Source organism: Penicillium psychrofluorescens (genome assembly GCF_964197705.1).
Source record: "Penicillium psychrofluorescens genome assembly, chromosome: 6".
Taxonomy (NCBI): domain Eukaryota; kingdom Fungi; phylum Ascomycota; class Eurotiomycetes; order Eurotiales; family Aspergillaceae; genus Penicillium; species Penicillium psychrofluorescens.
The window spans coordinates 681,482-696,188 of NC_133444.1; the positions used below are offsets into that span (position 1 = coordinate 681,482).

At 53.0% G+C, this 14,707-nt stretch overlaps 7 protein-coding genes across 7 annotated transcripts; 5 read left to right on the plus strand and 2 right to left on the minus strand.

Annotated features, from left to right (window-relative positions):
* Positions 1–33: 33 nt before the first annotated feature.
* Positions 34–1,006, plus strand: PFLUO_LOCUS8768 (putative secondary metabolism biosynthetic enzyme; the record flags this gene model as incomplete). The annotated part of the gene is made up of 4 exons (XM_073786529.1): positions 34–469; positions 526–803; positions 860–881; positions 951–1,006. 4 exons carry the CDS (start codon positions 34–36, stop codon positions 1,004–1,006), a joined length of 792 nt encoding a protein of 263 aa, XP_073642776.1.
* A 1,268-nt stretch (positions 1,007–2,274) lies between these two features.
* Positions 2,275–4,371, plus strand: PFLUO_LOCUS8769 (uncharacterized protein; the record flags this gene model as incomplete). The annotated part of the gene is made up of 1 exon (XM_073786530.1): positions 2,275–4,371. One exon carries the CDS (start codon positions 2,275–2,277, stop codon positions 4,369–4,371), a length of 2,097 nt encoding a protein of 698 aa, XP_073642777.1.
* Positions 4,372–5,037: 666 nt separating this feature from the next.
* Positions 5,038–6,834, minus strand: PFLUO_LOCUS8770 (uncharacterized protein; the record flags this gene model as incomplete). The annotated part of the gene is made up of 3 exons (XM_073786531.1): positions 5,038–5,334; positions 5,393–6,405; positions 6,459–6,834. 3 exons carry the CDS (start codon positions 6,832–6,834, stop codon positions 5,038–5,040), a joined length of 1,686 nt encoding a protein of 561 aa, XP_073642778.1.
* An 848-nt stretch (positions 6,835–7,682) lies between these two features.
* Positions 7,683–8,565, plus strand: PFLUO_LOCUS8771 (uncharacterized protein; the record flags this gene model as incomplete). The annotated part of the gene is made up of 2 exons (XM_073786533.1): positions 7,683–8,156; positions 8,209–8,565. 2 exons carry the CDS (start codon positions 7,683–7,685, stop codon positions 8,563–8,565), a joined length of 831 nt encoding a protein of 276 aa, XP_073642779.1.
* A 76-nt stretch (positions 8,566–8,641) lies between these two features.
* On the minus strand, positions 8,642–9,607 carry PFLUO_LOCUS8772 (OTU protein; the record flags this gene model as incomplete). The annotated part of the gene is made up of 1 exon (XM_073786534.1): positions 8,642–9,607. One exon carries the CDS (start codon positions 9,605–9,607, stop codon positions 8,642–8,644), a length of 966 nt encoding a protein of 321 aa, XP_073642780.1.
* A 214-nt stretch (positions 9,608–9,821) lies between these two features.
* PFLUO_LOCUS8773 (uncharacterized protein) lies at positions 9,822–10,770 on the plus strand (the record flags this gene model as incomplete). Its single annotated transcript, XM_073786535.1, has 4 exons — positions 9,822–9,851; positions 9,908–10,142; positions 10,194–10,497; positions 10,551–10,770. The coding sequence occupies 4 exons, from the start codon at positions 9,822–9,824 to the stop codon at positions 10,768–10,770; spliced, it is 789 nt and encodes a 262-aa protein (XP_073642781.1).
* Positions 10,771–11,312: 542 nt separating this feature from the next.
* PFLUO_LOCUS8774 (alpha) lies at positions 11,313–13,703 on the plus strand (the record flags this gene model as incomplete). The annotated part of the gene is made up of 4 exons (XM_073786536.1): positions 11,313–11,435; positions 11,500–11,566; positions 11,620–13,483; positions 13,550–13,703. 4 exons carry the CDS (start codon positions 11,313–11,315, stop codon positions 13,701–13,703), a joined length of 2,208 nt encoding a protein of 735 aa, XP_073642782.1.
* Between the last annotated feature and the right edge of the window lie 1,004 nt (positions 13,704–14,707).

Sequence of the window (14,707 nt, forward strand, 5' to 3'; positions counted from 1 at the left end):
CTACGGGATATACACCCCTATCGATTAGCCAAAATGAAACCCCAAACTATCCTGATCACAGGCTGCTCGGCTCACGGCATCGGCGCCGCGCTGGCCCATTCCCTAGCCAAAAGGGGTCATCACATCTTCGCCACCGCACGCTCACCCAGTAAAATCCCCTCGACACTGGCCTCGCTCTCAAACGTGACGGTGGTGCCTCTGGACGTCACAGACCCTACCGCAATCTCTGCCGCGGTCCGGGCGGTACTGGCCCACGGCCAGGGATTAGACGTGCTGATCAACAACGCGGGCGCGGGTTACACTATTCCCTTACTGGATGCCGATCTGGACCACGCCCGACAGGTCTATGAGGCGAATGTCTGGGGTCCGTTGCAAGTCCTGCAGGGGTTTGCTGACCTACTCATCCAGAGTCGGGGTAGGGTGGTCAATGTGAGCAGTGTAGGAGGCGCGGTGAACACGCCTTGGATTGGTGAGTGAGCCTGTCTTCTCTTCCTGAGATCAATTGAATCCGACTGGGATGAACAGGGGTCTACTCGTCTTCCAAGTCCGCCATCATGCAGCTTTCTGAGACATTACGGCTCGAGTTTGGCCCCCTCGGAGTGGACGTAGTATGTCTGATGGTTGGCACGGTCACAACTACCTTCCATGCCAATGAGCCGGAGGTGATATTGCCTCCTTCGTCGCGGTATGCGGCGATTAGAGACACGATCTCGAATTGGGCGACGGGTCGGGCGGGGCCTAAGGGCTGCTCAGCGGAGGAGTTCGCGGAATCGGTGGTTGATATGATCGTGAGCGCCAATCGTGTGGGCGGGCTGATCTGGAAAGGGCCCTACAGTACCATTATCAGATTTGTACCTAGGTGCTGCCCTACCTGGTTGGTGGTGAGTTTCTGGCCTTTCCCAAAGATCCATCAATTGATTGGCTCTTAACTGACACATGCTGGAAACTAGGATTGGATGATAAGCAGCGGGCAGGGTTTGAAGGAATTGGCCGAGATAGTGAGTAAGGATTGAGCTTCATTCACAAGTAGTTGCTTGTTGATAACTAAGACTTATTATTACATTTCGAATCCATATCGTAGTTTGTGCTGCTTCTCTAGTCAAGTGCAGCTGTATCGGTCTCAGCCTTGACTCGGGCCACCGACTACGTTCTGTCCGTAGGCCGAATTGTCAACTCCAGCTATGGTACTTATAGCTATTCTGACTCGGTCTCAGTTATCGGTAGCTTTTGGGGACCGACAAGTGACTCGGATGACTTATATTATAGATCGCTATTGAAATCCCTCCGAATAGATCTCTTCAACTCATGAACTTGACATATTGGTTCTCGTATGGGTCGAAAAGATAATCTTAGCAATTTTGGACAAAGAAGATCTATCATTCGAAGATCTTTGTTTCATACCATTTACTCCTGTCTGTATTCATGGCGCATCAATCACGAGGAAGTTCCAACGTAAGCCGCTTGCTCTTAACCTCGGACCGTTCACCACTCTCCAAGTCTAGTTAGTCCGACCATCCCCAGCCGAATGTGTCCTACTACGAGGGGTTCGTTGAGTCTAGCCCAAATCACGAATCACCTCCACCAACCAAAGTACCGAACTTTTAGTTGTCAATGCGGGGAAACGATGTTTAGCGGTGTGACAGCCGGAGACTAACTATAACGGCGTAATCTAATAGGTTGCTATAGGATGCAAATGAGCTCTATGAACGGGATCAGCCTGTCGATCTCTGACTAGTACCTCACTAGTGCGGTTTGGACCCTTGGTTTACCGTGTGAAATGCCGAGCCTACCCCCGCCCTAGCTTGTAGCTATATCACGTTGTGTGAAGACTAAATCGCTTTGGGAGAAAGTCCATGCCCCGCTACCGTTTTCTAGAGAATCAAGCATATAGAGGGGGTTCGAGTGAAGCATTTCGTACCTTTCTACTTGCCTCGTAGATACTTGTGAGGTGCAAGCTGGCTAATCTCTGCCGTGGCTGATGACAAGACATTCTCAAGCTTTTAAGGCTACTAGGGCGGTCATTTCATATTGCTCTATCTGTAGCAACTGCTCGTCTCGATCGGAGCAGTCTCCTAGAACGGTAAATCTAGATACTGAAGAGGCGGGGTAAGTTCCGTGCGCTTTACCTATTGTCCCGGGCTAAGAGCTGCGGGACTGCACACCTAGAATATCCTCTATACTTCTTTAACATAAAGGCAGCGTCCTAGCCATGCGATTTTCATTGAGAATAAAATCTGGCTCGAAGTGAGTGGAGATAGTAGCTTGACAGTTATCATGTTCTTTTCGCCGATCATCATTGCATGCTTGCTAGCTGTAGGAAGCTCAGAAGCATCTCCTGCAAGATCCACGGCTGTGAATGGTTCAATTCCCCCCAAGATACCGGATCATGGCGTCCTACATAACGCTGCAACCGTTCGCCCGAAAGAGGAACCGCAGTTGACTTCTACCACTACTCAACTGGATGACGAATCAACTACAACAACAACAACATCAACCCCATCGGGATCATCGCACGTCGAAACATCATCAGCTGCAGAGACAACTCACCATGATGCATCGTCACCCACCGGTTCTTCGTCTGGGACTACGCCTGACTCCACTCTATCCGGTATACTTTCATCGCTGGGGCAGGGCTCAACGACAGGCTCCAGCGGTGGCAGTATCGAAGACCTCGGAACTGTTGTAAAGGATCTCGAAGAGCTGCTCACGGGCGTTCGCAGCCTGCTGAACCCTGAGCTATTGAGTCAAGTAACAGACACCTTCAAATATATTTCCACCGGCTTAGCACCTCCAATTGATACCGAGCTCAGGCCACTTGTGAGCAACGCGAACAAACTTTTAACTGATGAGTTTGTCAACAAAGTCAACACACTCATTGATAATGCCAACGAACTTTTGACCGGTCAATTCGTCCAAAAGATTGACTCACTAGTTGATCAAGCAAGCGACCTCTTGACGGCCCAATTCAATAAGAAGGTTGATAGTCTGATTGACACCGCCAACAACCTTCTGACCGTTCAGTTCAGCAAAAATGTGGATGCTCTGGTTCAAAATGCAAATAACCTTTTGACTGTCCAGTTCAATGAGAAGGTCGACTCTCTTATTGACAATGCCAATAGCTTGTTGAGCACCCAGGTTACAAAGGCCATCGAGAGTCTTGTTAATAACGCCAACAATCTGCTGACTCCCGGATTCGTTGATACCACAAGCGGCCTGATCAAATATGCAGGCCCACTTGTCACCAACGCCAATGACCTGCTCTCACCTAGCTTTGTTAAGCAAACTTCGAGTCTCATCGGTGAAGTCGATGGTCTTCTCACACCTGCTTTATCCAACGCACTCAAGCAACTACTTGGAGATATCCTTCCTTTGGTGCCTGAAATAGGGCAATTGTTGACAAAGCCATATATCCGCGAGATCGGGTCTCTTTTGACCAACGCCAATGATCTGCTCTCGCCTAGCTTTGTTAAGCAAACTTCGAGTCTCATCGGTGAAGTCGATGGTCTTCTTACACCTGCTTTATCCAGTGCACTCAAACAAGTACTTGGAGATATCCTTCCTTTGGTGCCTGAAATAGGGCAATTGATGCCTGAGATAAGGCAATTGTTGACTGGGTCATCTATTCACGAGATCGGGTCTCTGTTGACCAACGCCAATGATCTGCTCTCGCCTAGTTTTGTTAATCAAACTTCGAGTCTCATCGGTGAAGTCAATGGTCTTCTCACACCTGCTTTATCCAACGCACTCAAGCAACTACTTGGAGATATCCTTCCTTTGGTGCCTGAAATAGGGCAATTGATGCCTGAAATCAGACAACTGTTGACAAAGCCATATTTCCGTGAGATTGGGTCTCTTTTGACCAACGCCAACACCTTGCTCAGCCCTGGTTTTGTCAACCAGACATCCAGGCTGATCAACAATGTCGGCGGCCTCCTCACACCCGAAATCGTGAGCGGCCTTCATGGTCTCCTCGATGAAGCGACTCCTATAATTCCTGAGCTCAAACCGTTGATCCCCGAGCTCAGGCCTTTCATCCCGGAGATCAAACAACTGATTCCTCAGGTCCTTCCTTTCCTGTCGGCGACTCCTTTCGAGGACTTGGGTTCTATATTGATGAATGCCAACACTTTGCTCAGCGTCGACTTTGTCAACCACACATCTACTCTGGTCGGCGATGCAAACGACCTTCTTACGCCTGAGCTTACGAAAAACCTCGGTGGCCTTCTTGATGAAGTGACTCCCCTAATCCCTAAGCTCTACCCCTTGATTTCCGAGATCACACCACTTCTCAACCCGGGAGTCGTGAAGGAAATTGGGTCTCTTGCTACAGATGCGCTGCCCTTACTCAGGGGAATGATGAACTCGCTTTGATGATAGTGAAATGTTTTGAAATGTCGGACCATGATTTTTACGCTTGTGTTAGTTCTGCGATTGCTTCGGTTGTGTCATACATGACGGCCTTTCTACAGCATATAATTACTCTCAACCCTTAAAGAAGACAATTTCTTGATGACTTGATACTTGCCCCTCCTAAGTGATAACATTTCCCAGTCTTTTCGATTCTAGATCAGCTCTTCTAGGAGTTGCAAGACGGAGGCCAATGCCACTCTGTTCTCGGGTATGGGATATAAACAGATGTCAATAATAATGGTGCTTTTGAATGTACTCCGCAACGCCAAACCAGTACTCCCACTCAGAGAGAAACAGTATTCGTACGTTCATAAAACAGAAAAGGTAACGATTCTATTCGTAATGGGTATCATCCTCGACATGGGCATAGCAAGAACAGCCTTTGTCGAGCAAAGATGCAGAATAAAGCAAGAACATACTCGCTCCAGAAAACCAAGAATGAATGCCGCGTGCAGCCAGATATGGATATTGTGTGCTCGACACCCTTAACCTCCGACAGAGGGAATATCGGGCCAGCATAACATGATAACCAACGCCAAAAAATGATACATACTCTGCGCGATTGCAGGTATTCCAAAGGGTATGAGCATGAAACGAAAACGAGAGAAAAACGAATCAAAATCAGAATCAACGCATGCGTTCCTCCATTGTCTGCCGCCAGCGGGGCCCGTAGATCCTCATTGCGAGAATTACGGACGAACTGAGAAAGCAGGCAATTCCCAGAATGGTGAAGAGCCAGCCATTCCCAATGGCGCTGATAATCGGAGCCGTGACGAACGAGCCCACGCAGGAGAAGATGTTGCGCATGAAGTTGTTGAGCGCCACGCCCTCGGAGGACTTTTTCGGCATGAATTCCGTTAGCATGGTTGTTACCATAGCGAAGATGAGCATGGAACCCATGCCGAAGAAGAAGTTGGCGATCATCTGGGAGAAACGTTGTTAGTAGTGACAAGATTTGGCGGTGTTGCGCACTAAAACATACCGGAACAATCCAGATCACTCCCTTCTCCACTGTCCAACCGTACCAGATGAGCGCGGCGGGATACAGCAAGGCGCCGAACCATGCGTTCTCACGCATGCGGTCTTCCGGCCGATATATCAGCTTCCCGTACTGGTCATACCGGTTCGCCTTCTTGGCTTCTCGCTGCATGATGTTGTCCATCCATTTCCCGCCTAAGATACTGGTGACCATGTAGCCCAACGAGTTGGGGATATAAAGACAACCGATTATGATAGTCGAGTAGCCGTACGGTGGCTTCTCAAACGTATCCTGCACGCTGACGTTCAAGACATAGAGCGAGCAGAAGGTGATACTGGCGTAAAATACTGTCAAGAGCACGGGTATATACTGCAGGTAAAGGACGATCTTGAGCGGATCGAGAAATATCATCTTCAACAGCTTCAACCACCGCGTCGCAGACCGGACAGCCTTGGCGGATGAGACGCGGCTGAGGGAGCGGCTAACGGGATCGCCTTCCTCTTCGTCGGTAGTTTCAGGGAGAACGGGCTTCTGCACTGCCAGTGTTTCTGGGAGAGCGAAGAGGATAAAAACAACCGTGAGAACCCCGTAGGCAGCTAGGAACCACATAGTACTCCTCCATCCCCATCGTTGGGCCAACGCACCACCAAAGATCGGAGCCAGTAGGGGTCCGCATAGCGGACCGAGATAGAAGATACCCATCGCTCGTCCTCTTTCCCGAGGCTCCCATAGATCAGCGATTGTCCCTGCACCGACGGCTTGGACCGACGCCGAGGCGCCACCGCTTAGCATCCGCAGGACAATGAGCATTGCGATCGAGCTGGAGATGGCGCAGATGCAGTTGAAGATCGTGAAGAGCACGAACGAGACCAAGTAGATCGTGCGTCGACCGATTCGCTCGCTGAAGGAGGACCACCATAGCGGAAAGATCGACATGCTAAGCATGTACAGGGAGATTGACAGGTTGGTGATGGTGGTGCTTGTGTTCAGATCATGGGATACTTGGGCGAGTGAAGCTGTCTGGGGGTTAGTTGAATCTATACGCCCACATCAAGATATCACCACTCACGAAAGAAGATCGAGCTCCCCATCGGCGCCGTCGCACCAGCCCAAGCGACAACAAAAGTGATAAACCACTTCTTCTTGCGCGTGTATGTCTTGGGGTTCTCCACTTCCGCCAACAAGGCCAACTGCCCAAACAAGCCTCTCCGCTTCAATCGCAGAACCTTGATCGGCGGCCCGAGTTCGGTCAACTGCCGTGTGATCGGCGGTTGTTCCTCATCTTTGCCCTCGTCGTCCGCCACGCTGGAAGCATTTGATCGCGATTGCCCGTCATGGTCGACTTCCTTTGATTCTTCATCTTTGGCGGGATCTGCTGTCTCCGCTCCTGGCGTGAGCGAAGAAGAGGTGATGGCGCTGTCTTTCTCTGGATCCTCGGCGCGCATCTTGTCGGATCGGCTTGCCGTAAAGCACTCAATCAAGACTTGGCACCGATCAATAACGATATCCGCAGTGGGTGATTTCAATTGCGGTACAGATGCAGCGATACATTGGACGCAAAGCGCGATGGTTAAAAGTCAAGAATCACGAGCGACGCAGGTGTGACGGAAAGAAACCCAGGGCAGGTGCGACCTTGTGCAGGTAAACCGAGGCGGTTCGGCCCAGAGATTGACTGGCAGTGGAAATTTTCCGAGGAGTCATGTAGGAGGCGGTTATGTTTGAGTGTAGTACCTCGTTCGCGGACAGAATTTTTCTTTCTCTTCTTGTTCCGACCGACGATGAAAGAGTATCCGTCGCTGCAGATCAAATCGCCGACAACCACCGACGCCATCATGATCTGTATTAGTAGTTACGTTCTCCAGTGTGGATAAAAATCCGCCATCGCGGCGAGAGGGGGTGACGACTAGCTGGTCCACCAGTCATCGTTCAGCAATGTCGTGCCGGTCTTCCGTCGGCAAACGAGAGGATTCGGCTGTTCCCCACTTTGTGCTGGGGGTGTGGTTCATTGTGATGGTGACGGATAAGCTTATGCGATTAACCTCATCGTGGCCGGGCCATCTTTGGTTTTCTGCCAGGGATGATCGGATGATCTCATGGCACACGAGCAAGGAGATGATCGTGCACGAACTGGACGAAGAAATGGCAGCAAGGAGGTCGTGCTTAATAAGCTCTGAGGAATGAGATAAACAGAGAGAGTGACTGAACTGTCTTCCGTTTTATCATTTCCTCCCGTTGACTACCGAGAACACTACATACCTGCTGTAAGATGACTGTTACAACTGCCTCAACCCCCATGGATATCAAGCAGGTCCAGGCCGTCATGGCCGACCACCAAGGCGACCGCTACGTCGACGGCTGGGCCGCGCTGTGGAGTAAAGGCGAGAATCTGCCGTGGGACCGGGGGTTCCCCAACCCAGCTCTGGAGGACATCCTCACCCACCGCCAGGGCACCATTGGCGGCCCCGTCACCAAGGATGCCCAGGGCCAGACCTGTCGCCGCAAGGCCCTGGTCCCCGGCTGCGGGCGAGGCGTCGATGTGCTTCTGCTCGCTAGCTTTGGATACGATGCCTACGGCCTGGAGTATAGCTCCGGCGCGATGGAGGCGTGCAAGAAGGAAGAGGCTGAGAATGGGAGCTGGTACCGGATTCGAGATGAGAAGGTTGGCCGTGGCAAGGTGACTTTTGTTCAGGGCGACTTCTTTGATGATGCTTGGTTGAAGGAGATTGGCGTGCCGTTGAATGGGTTTGATCTGGTCTATGACTACACGGTATGTATACTTCCTCTCTGTATCTAGTGGTTTGGTCTGACTCGCGATATAGTTCTTCTGTGCCCTGAATCTGTCACTGCGACCCAAATGGGCCAACCGACACACCCAGCTGCTGGCGCCTTCGCCCGCCGGCAACCTGATCTGCCTCGAGTTTCCTCGCCACAAGGGTCTGCTGGAGCCAGGCCCGCCCTTTGCCTCGCCCTCGGAGGCCTACGTGGCTCACCTGAGCCACCCGGGTGAAGACATCCCCTACGATGCCAAGGGCATGGTCAAACATGACCCGCTGCGCGAGCCAAGCACGAACGGCCTGGAGCGCGTGGCCTACTGGCAGCCGGAGCGCACGCATGAAGTGGGCCAGGGGGAGAACGGAGTGATCCATGACCGAGTGTCTATTTGGCGTCGTCGTTAAACTAGATCTAGATCTATGTGGTTCTATTGATATCCACTCAAAACATATAGAAGCTTCATTGGAAGAAGCTTTCCCATCAAGACTGCTTCACCAGCGCATTATAATGCTCGCCCAGCCCGTAAGAGTGCCGGTAATATGCCAACCAAACCACCCGCCTTCGCTTCTCCTCGTCTTCCAGACTATCCCCATCATCCCCAGACTCAATCTTCTCCATGCGCCCATCACTCTGCACCACATGAATCTCAACTCCATAGGCCCTCGCAATGGCCTGCAACTCTAACTGTCCCCCCCATTCAGCCGTCAACTTGATTTTCCTCGTATACGCGTCCAGCGGCTCCTCCATAAACGGCTCAAAGTCCTCTTTGTGTTCCTCGATAAAATCCGCGGTCACCGCGCGCACGGCTCTATACCCATCATGCTGCGGCGAGACGACAGTTTCGATGCGGGACTGCGTGGTTGGTTTGAGGATGATCCGGCTCGGGTCCGGACGCAAGCCTATCCCGGAGTCGTCGAGCTGTTTCGCGATGGCGGAGTAGAGGCAGTGCCCGTCGGGGTTCACTTCGATTTCTTTGAGGCCGAGCTGCTTGAACACCTTCTCCATGACTTCTTGCTCATTGCCGCGGTAGTTTGTTTGGGTCGCGGCCTCTTCAGCTGCCGCCGCGGAGAGGGCTTCCTGCTCGGCGGCGCGGCGGGCGAGGCGGGCTTTGTGGCGGTTAGGTTTCTTGGTGCTGGGTGTTGCGGCGGCGGCGGAGGGTGGTTCTTCTGAAGTGGCGGGTTCGGTGGATGGGGTCATTTCGGTGGGTGGTTCCTCGACTGGCCTGTCTTCTAGACTGAGATCCTCCAGGGCCTCGCTGGGCTCAACTGACTCGCCATTGAGCTCTGCAATCTCGGCCTGTTGTCGCTCGGAGAGCTCGTGTTGCATGCGCTCGCACTCGTCATTGATGCCTTTGCGGGTCTTTTTGGTGGCGGACTTTTTCTTCTGAGTGATGCGCCCCTGGAGGTCTTTTTGCTCCTTGCGGTGTTTTGCCTGTACTTCCTCCATGTTGGTTGAAGAACCCAACCATCGAAGAACTGACCGTCACGAAACCCCGGTCCCGCAGCCCTAACTGGAACCCCAAACGGGCATCGCTGCGGATCAACGATATCCCCTGAGCCTCGGCCCCGGCAGACCAGAAGCTCGGCCGTCGGGTAAGGGTGCAACTATGTCTTGAACGTTGGAGATTCCTCGACTCGGTTGAGATCACATATTATTCACCATGGATTCGTCAAGTCTGTTCAACGTGCAGGTATAGATGTGCTCGCTCGATATGGATTTCATGCCCGTACTAACTACTCTCAACAGGGCAAGGTCGTGCTGGTCACTGGCGGCGCCAAAGGCATCGGGCGCATGATCTCGGAGGGCTTCGTGACCAACGGTGCGACGGTGTATATTTCCTCGCGCGACGCCAAAGCTTGTGACCAGGCGGTGCAGGAGCTCAATGCTCTGGGCAAGGGTAAAGCCCACGCCATCCCCGCCGATTTCTACAAGTACGAGGACGTGAAGAAGTTGGCCGAGGAGCTGGGCAAGCGCGAGAGCAGTAGGCGGCCTCTGTCGGGAACAAAACCAGGATAAATGCTTACTATCGCAGAACTGCACGTCCTCGTGAACAACTCCGGCTCCAACTGGGGCGCGCCGTATGACGAGTATCCGACTCAAGCGTTCACTCGCGTTTTAACGCTCAACCTACACCGTGTCTTCGACCTGACCCAGCTGGTGACACCCCTGTTGGAAAAAGCGTCCGCGCCCACTGACCCGGCGCGCATCATCAACATCGGCAGCATTGACGGGCTGCGCGTGCCCTCGCTCGAGACCTTCGCTTACAGTTCCAGCAAGGCCGGTTTGCACCACCTCAGCCGGACGTTGGCGAACCATCTGGGGAAGCGCAACATTACGTGAGTGTTCTCTTGTCTCTCTCTTGTCTTAGCTACTAAATGTGTCATATCAGGTCGAACACACTGGCCTGTGGGCCCTTTGAAAGCAAGATGATGGCCGCCACGCTCAAGTCGTTCGGCGAGTCTATCAGGGCGGGTGTTCCTCTGGGACGGATTGGCACGCCGCAGGATGTGGCGGGTGCGTGTCTGTTCCTGAGCAGTCGCGCTGGAGCGTATGTGAACGGTGCGACGATTACGGTGGATGGTGGGAGTGCCATTGCGGCCAAGATTTAAACGGTGTATATATCCATATAGTCCGACGTAAATACCGACAGTGTGTCATGCATTCCAACCCGATCCGTCTGTGGCGTTTCCTCCGAAAGAGCGGTCTCGAGAAAAATTGCAGTAATAGCCTCAGCAAGAACATCGATTGAATCGGAAAAAATACTCGGGAAGATTCTCATTATCAGCGATAAGCAGCAGTGGAGGCAAATGACTTCATTGCCATCGACATCCATCCACTTCCATTCCACTCCCTTCCCACTCCATCCCACTTCACTCCCTCTTCACTCTTTCCCCGATTCCGACTGAGACTAGACCTATCTCAATCCGACGAGCAAGGATCCTCACCGACTCTAACCACTAAACCCGATCGGTGAATTTGCTTTCACCTCCCAGAAAGAGAATAAACTTTTCCAGTCAGATCCGCCGGGCGCTATATACCGAACCCCTCCAAGGCTGTCAACCCTACATTTCCGCACACAACGTCGCTGCTGGAGCTACACTGACTACCGTGTCGCTCGCATCACTCCACACCGTCTTCCGCTTGCTAGATCATGAGCTCGTCAAGCGAGCGCCAACGCAAATCGTCCATCGATCCATTCTCCCACCCGGACGTCTATTACGGAAATGAGGCATCCATCGCCAAATTCGGCGACCGCAGGCGCACTCTCTCGGCGGTAACTAGTCCCCCGTTCTGTTTGGTCGGCAGCGGAAAACTCATTCACTCTTGCCGTGTTTTAGAGCTTGAACGACAACAATCGCGAGGATGTCCATGACCTCTTTATTCCGTCGAGACGCGGTAGCCACGGTACGTTTTGGTCTTGAATTTATCGGAGCAGCGCTGACAACAACGGTGTGCAGATGTGTCGTCCGGTCGCCCCCGCAAGTTCTTGATTGAGGTCGAGGAGACACTGAAGGCTTTGCTGCAGCAGGAGGATACCGATCAGAATATGCAGATCACCATCGAGGATCTCGGGCCCAAGGTGCTGTCGGTCGGAACGGCCGCCTCGTCCGGAATCAACCGCTTCGACGTGCGGGGCACGTACATGTTGTCGAATCTGCTGCAGGAACTGACCATCGCCAAAGACTACGGCCGGAAGCACATCGTCCTCGACGAGGCCCGGCTGAACGAGAACCCCGTCGCGCGGCTCAACCGACTGATCAAGAACTCCTTTTGGAAAGCTCTCACTAGGCGCATCGACGGCTCCAATATCGAAGTGGCCGGTCGGGATCCCAAGGACTGGACCGATGACCCCCGGCCCCGGATCTACATTCCGCTTGGCGCTCCGATGCAATTTGAGTACTACACGCGCATCGCCAAGGAGCACCCAGAGCTGCGGCTGGATGTGCAGATGCTGGAATCCAATATCACTCCGGAGTACATAGCGCGTCTGAACGATAAGCCGGGTCTACTAGCGCTGGCTATGCAGAAGAAAGACAATGATGCCACCATGGAAACGGACTTGATTGGTGTGCCCTTTGTGGTGCCCGGTGGTCGGTTCAACGAGTTGTACGGATGGGACAGCTACATGGAGTCCCTGGGATTGCTGGTCAGCGACCGCGCCGACCTGGCCAAGGGCATGGTGATCAACTTTTGCTTTTGCATCAAGCACTACGGCAAGATTCTCAACGCCAATCGCTCTTACTATCTCACCCGTTCTCAGCCGCCTTTCCTCACCGACATGGCGCTGCGGGTATACGAGAAGATCAAGAACGAGCCCGATGCGAAGGAGTTCCTCCGCAGTGCGGTCCTCGCCGCTATCAAAGAGTACCACAGTGTCTGGGTTTCGGAACCTCGCTTGGACCCGGCCACCGGTCTCTCGCGATATCGCCCAGAGGGCTTTGGCGTGCCCCCCGAGACGGAGCCGACTCATTTCACGCACATCCTCACGCCGTATGCTGAAAAGCACGGCATGATATTCAAGGAATTCGTTCGGGCGTACAACACCGGTGTCGTGAAGGAACCGGAGCTGGACGACTATTTCCTGCACGACCGAGCCGTGCGCGAGTCCGGCCACGACACCAGCTACCGACTGGAACGCGTGTGCGCAAGCCTCGCCACCGTGGACCTCAACTCCCTGTTATACAAGTACGAAGTCGACATTGCCTGGATCATCCGCACCCACTTCAAAGACCGGCTCGAGATCCCCCAGGAGTTCCGCACAGCGACAACACAAAACATTGAAACCGAGTCTTCGTCCGCCTGGGACCGACGCGCCCGCCGTCGCAAGCAAACCATGGACAAGCTCCTCTGGTCCGAGGAGAAGGGAATGTACTTCGACTATGACACAGCCAAGCGCGAGCGCAGAGAATACGAGACGGCCACGACCTTTTGGGCGATGTGGGCGGGACTCGCGACGCCAGGGCAAGCTGCAAAGATGGTCGAGAAGGCCCTCCCCCGGTTCGAAGCGTATGGCGGACTCGTCTCGGGAACGGAGGAGTCGCGCGGTGCAGTGAGCCTGGAGCGTCCGAATCGCCAGTGGGATTATCCGTACGGCTGGGCGCCGCAGCAGATGCTGGCTTGGACCGGTTTTCTGCGCTATGGATACCAGGAGGAGGCCGAGCGACTGGCCTACAAGTGGGTGTATATGATCACGAAAGCGTTTGTGGATTTCAACGGCGTGGTCGTGGAGAAATATGACGTTACGCGCCCGATTGATCCGCACCGCGTTAACGCCGAGTATGGGAACCAGGGCACGGATTTCAAGGGTGCGCCGCGTGAAGGGTGAGTCTTTTTACTTTTTTCTGATCACTGTCTTTTTCTGGGGTTTGGCTGACGAATCCATCATAGCTTCGGTTGGGTCAACGCCAGCTACGTCTACGGTCTCGAGATCCTGAACGCGCACATGCGGCGTGCGTTGGGAGCTATCACGCCCTACGAGACATATCACAAGGCAGTCACCGCGCAGGACGAAGCTCTCATCGTGCAAGAGGAAGCCTACTAACCGATTGCTCTTGGTTTGGTGCTGTTCTTCTTGAAAGACGGCTTGGCGTAGCCCTGGAAAGAAGAGGTCGATTGTGCTTGATCGTGCTTTACCAAAAAATCAAAATATATTAGAGGCTTGCATCTAGATAGCCAAGAGATTGGAGAACTTGGGTCGTTTTGTTGTTGTTGTTACTCCGTTGGGACTAGATACTACTGGCGTTGCACTTGAATTATATTATTGGTTGAAAGAAAGAACTGTCCGTTTGGAAGAGATCCCTGCAAGTGTCACGCGCACGGCTTCTATGTACACACACAATACACTTCACCGTGTCGGCTACTCCCTCTGGGCCGGGCCAAATTCCATCGCGATGATATTTCGTAATTCCGTTGTGCTATTTACCGTCGACCATTCCCCGCGCAACCCCTCACAAGCCCCCAAGCACAGCGAAAATAACCCGGCGCCAAAGCTCCAAGCGTCCAAGCGGCTCGGTCAAGATCCGAAACTCAAGACTAGGGATGCCGAGTGTCGGAGCTGCCAGAGCAAAGGGGCCGCTGACGCAGAATGACAGCCATCGACAATAACACGGGTGTGGAACGCAGAGGACCCTGGTTCTCCCGAGGCCTGTTCTCGTGGCTGATACAGTCGCCAATTTTGCTCTGCAATAATGTGTTTTTTATTTAAATTACTGAGGGTATAGTTAGAGCTGTCGATTTCAGGACTAGAGCAAGCTGGCCATATTCAAAAGTCTGCGTTCTTGCCCGACCTCTACATCCTATCTGCATGGCGCTTTGAAGTGACAGAGCGGTGGTCTGTTACAAGACTATCTTTGAAACCTCTAGTTCATATACCAGAGCTTCCTGTTCTGCCAGTCGAGCTCTGCTGACACTTCTGACACTTCAGACGGGCTGTCGAGGCAGCTGAGTCAGCACGTTGTTAAGCCGAGGTCCAACGAGATGCGACTTTTGAGTCATTTTAGGGCGTGGTCACCTATTGGGCGGGACTGCATGTGCCCGTGTTCTTGA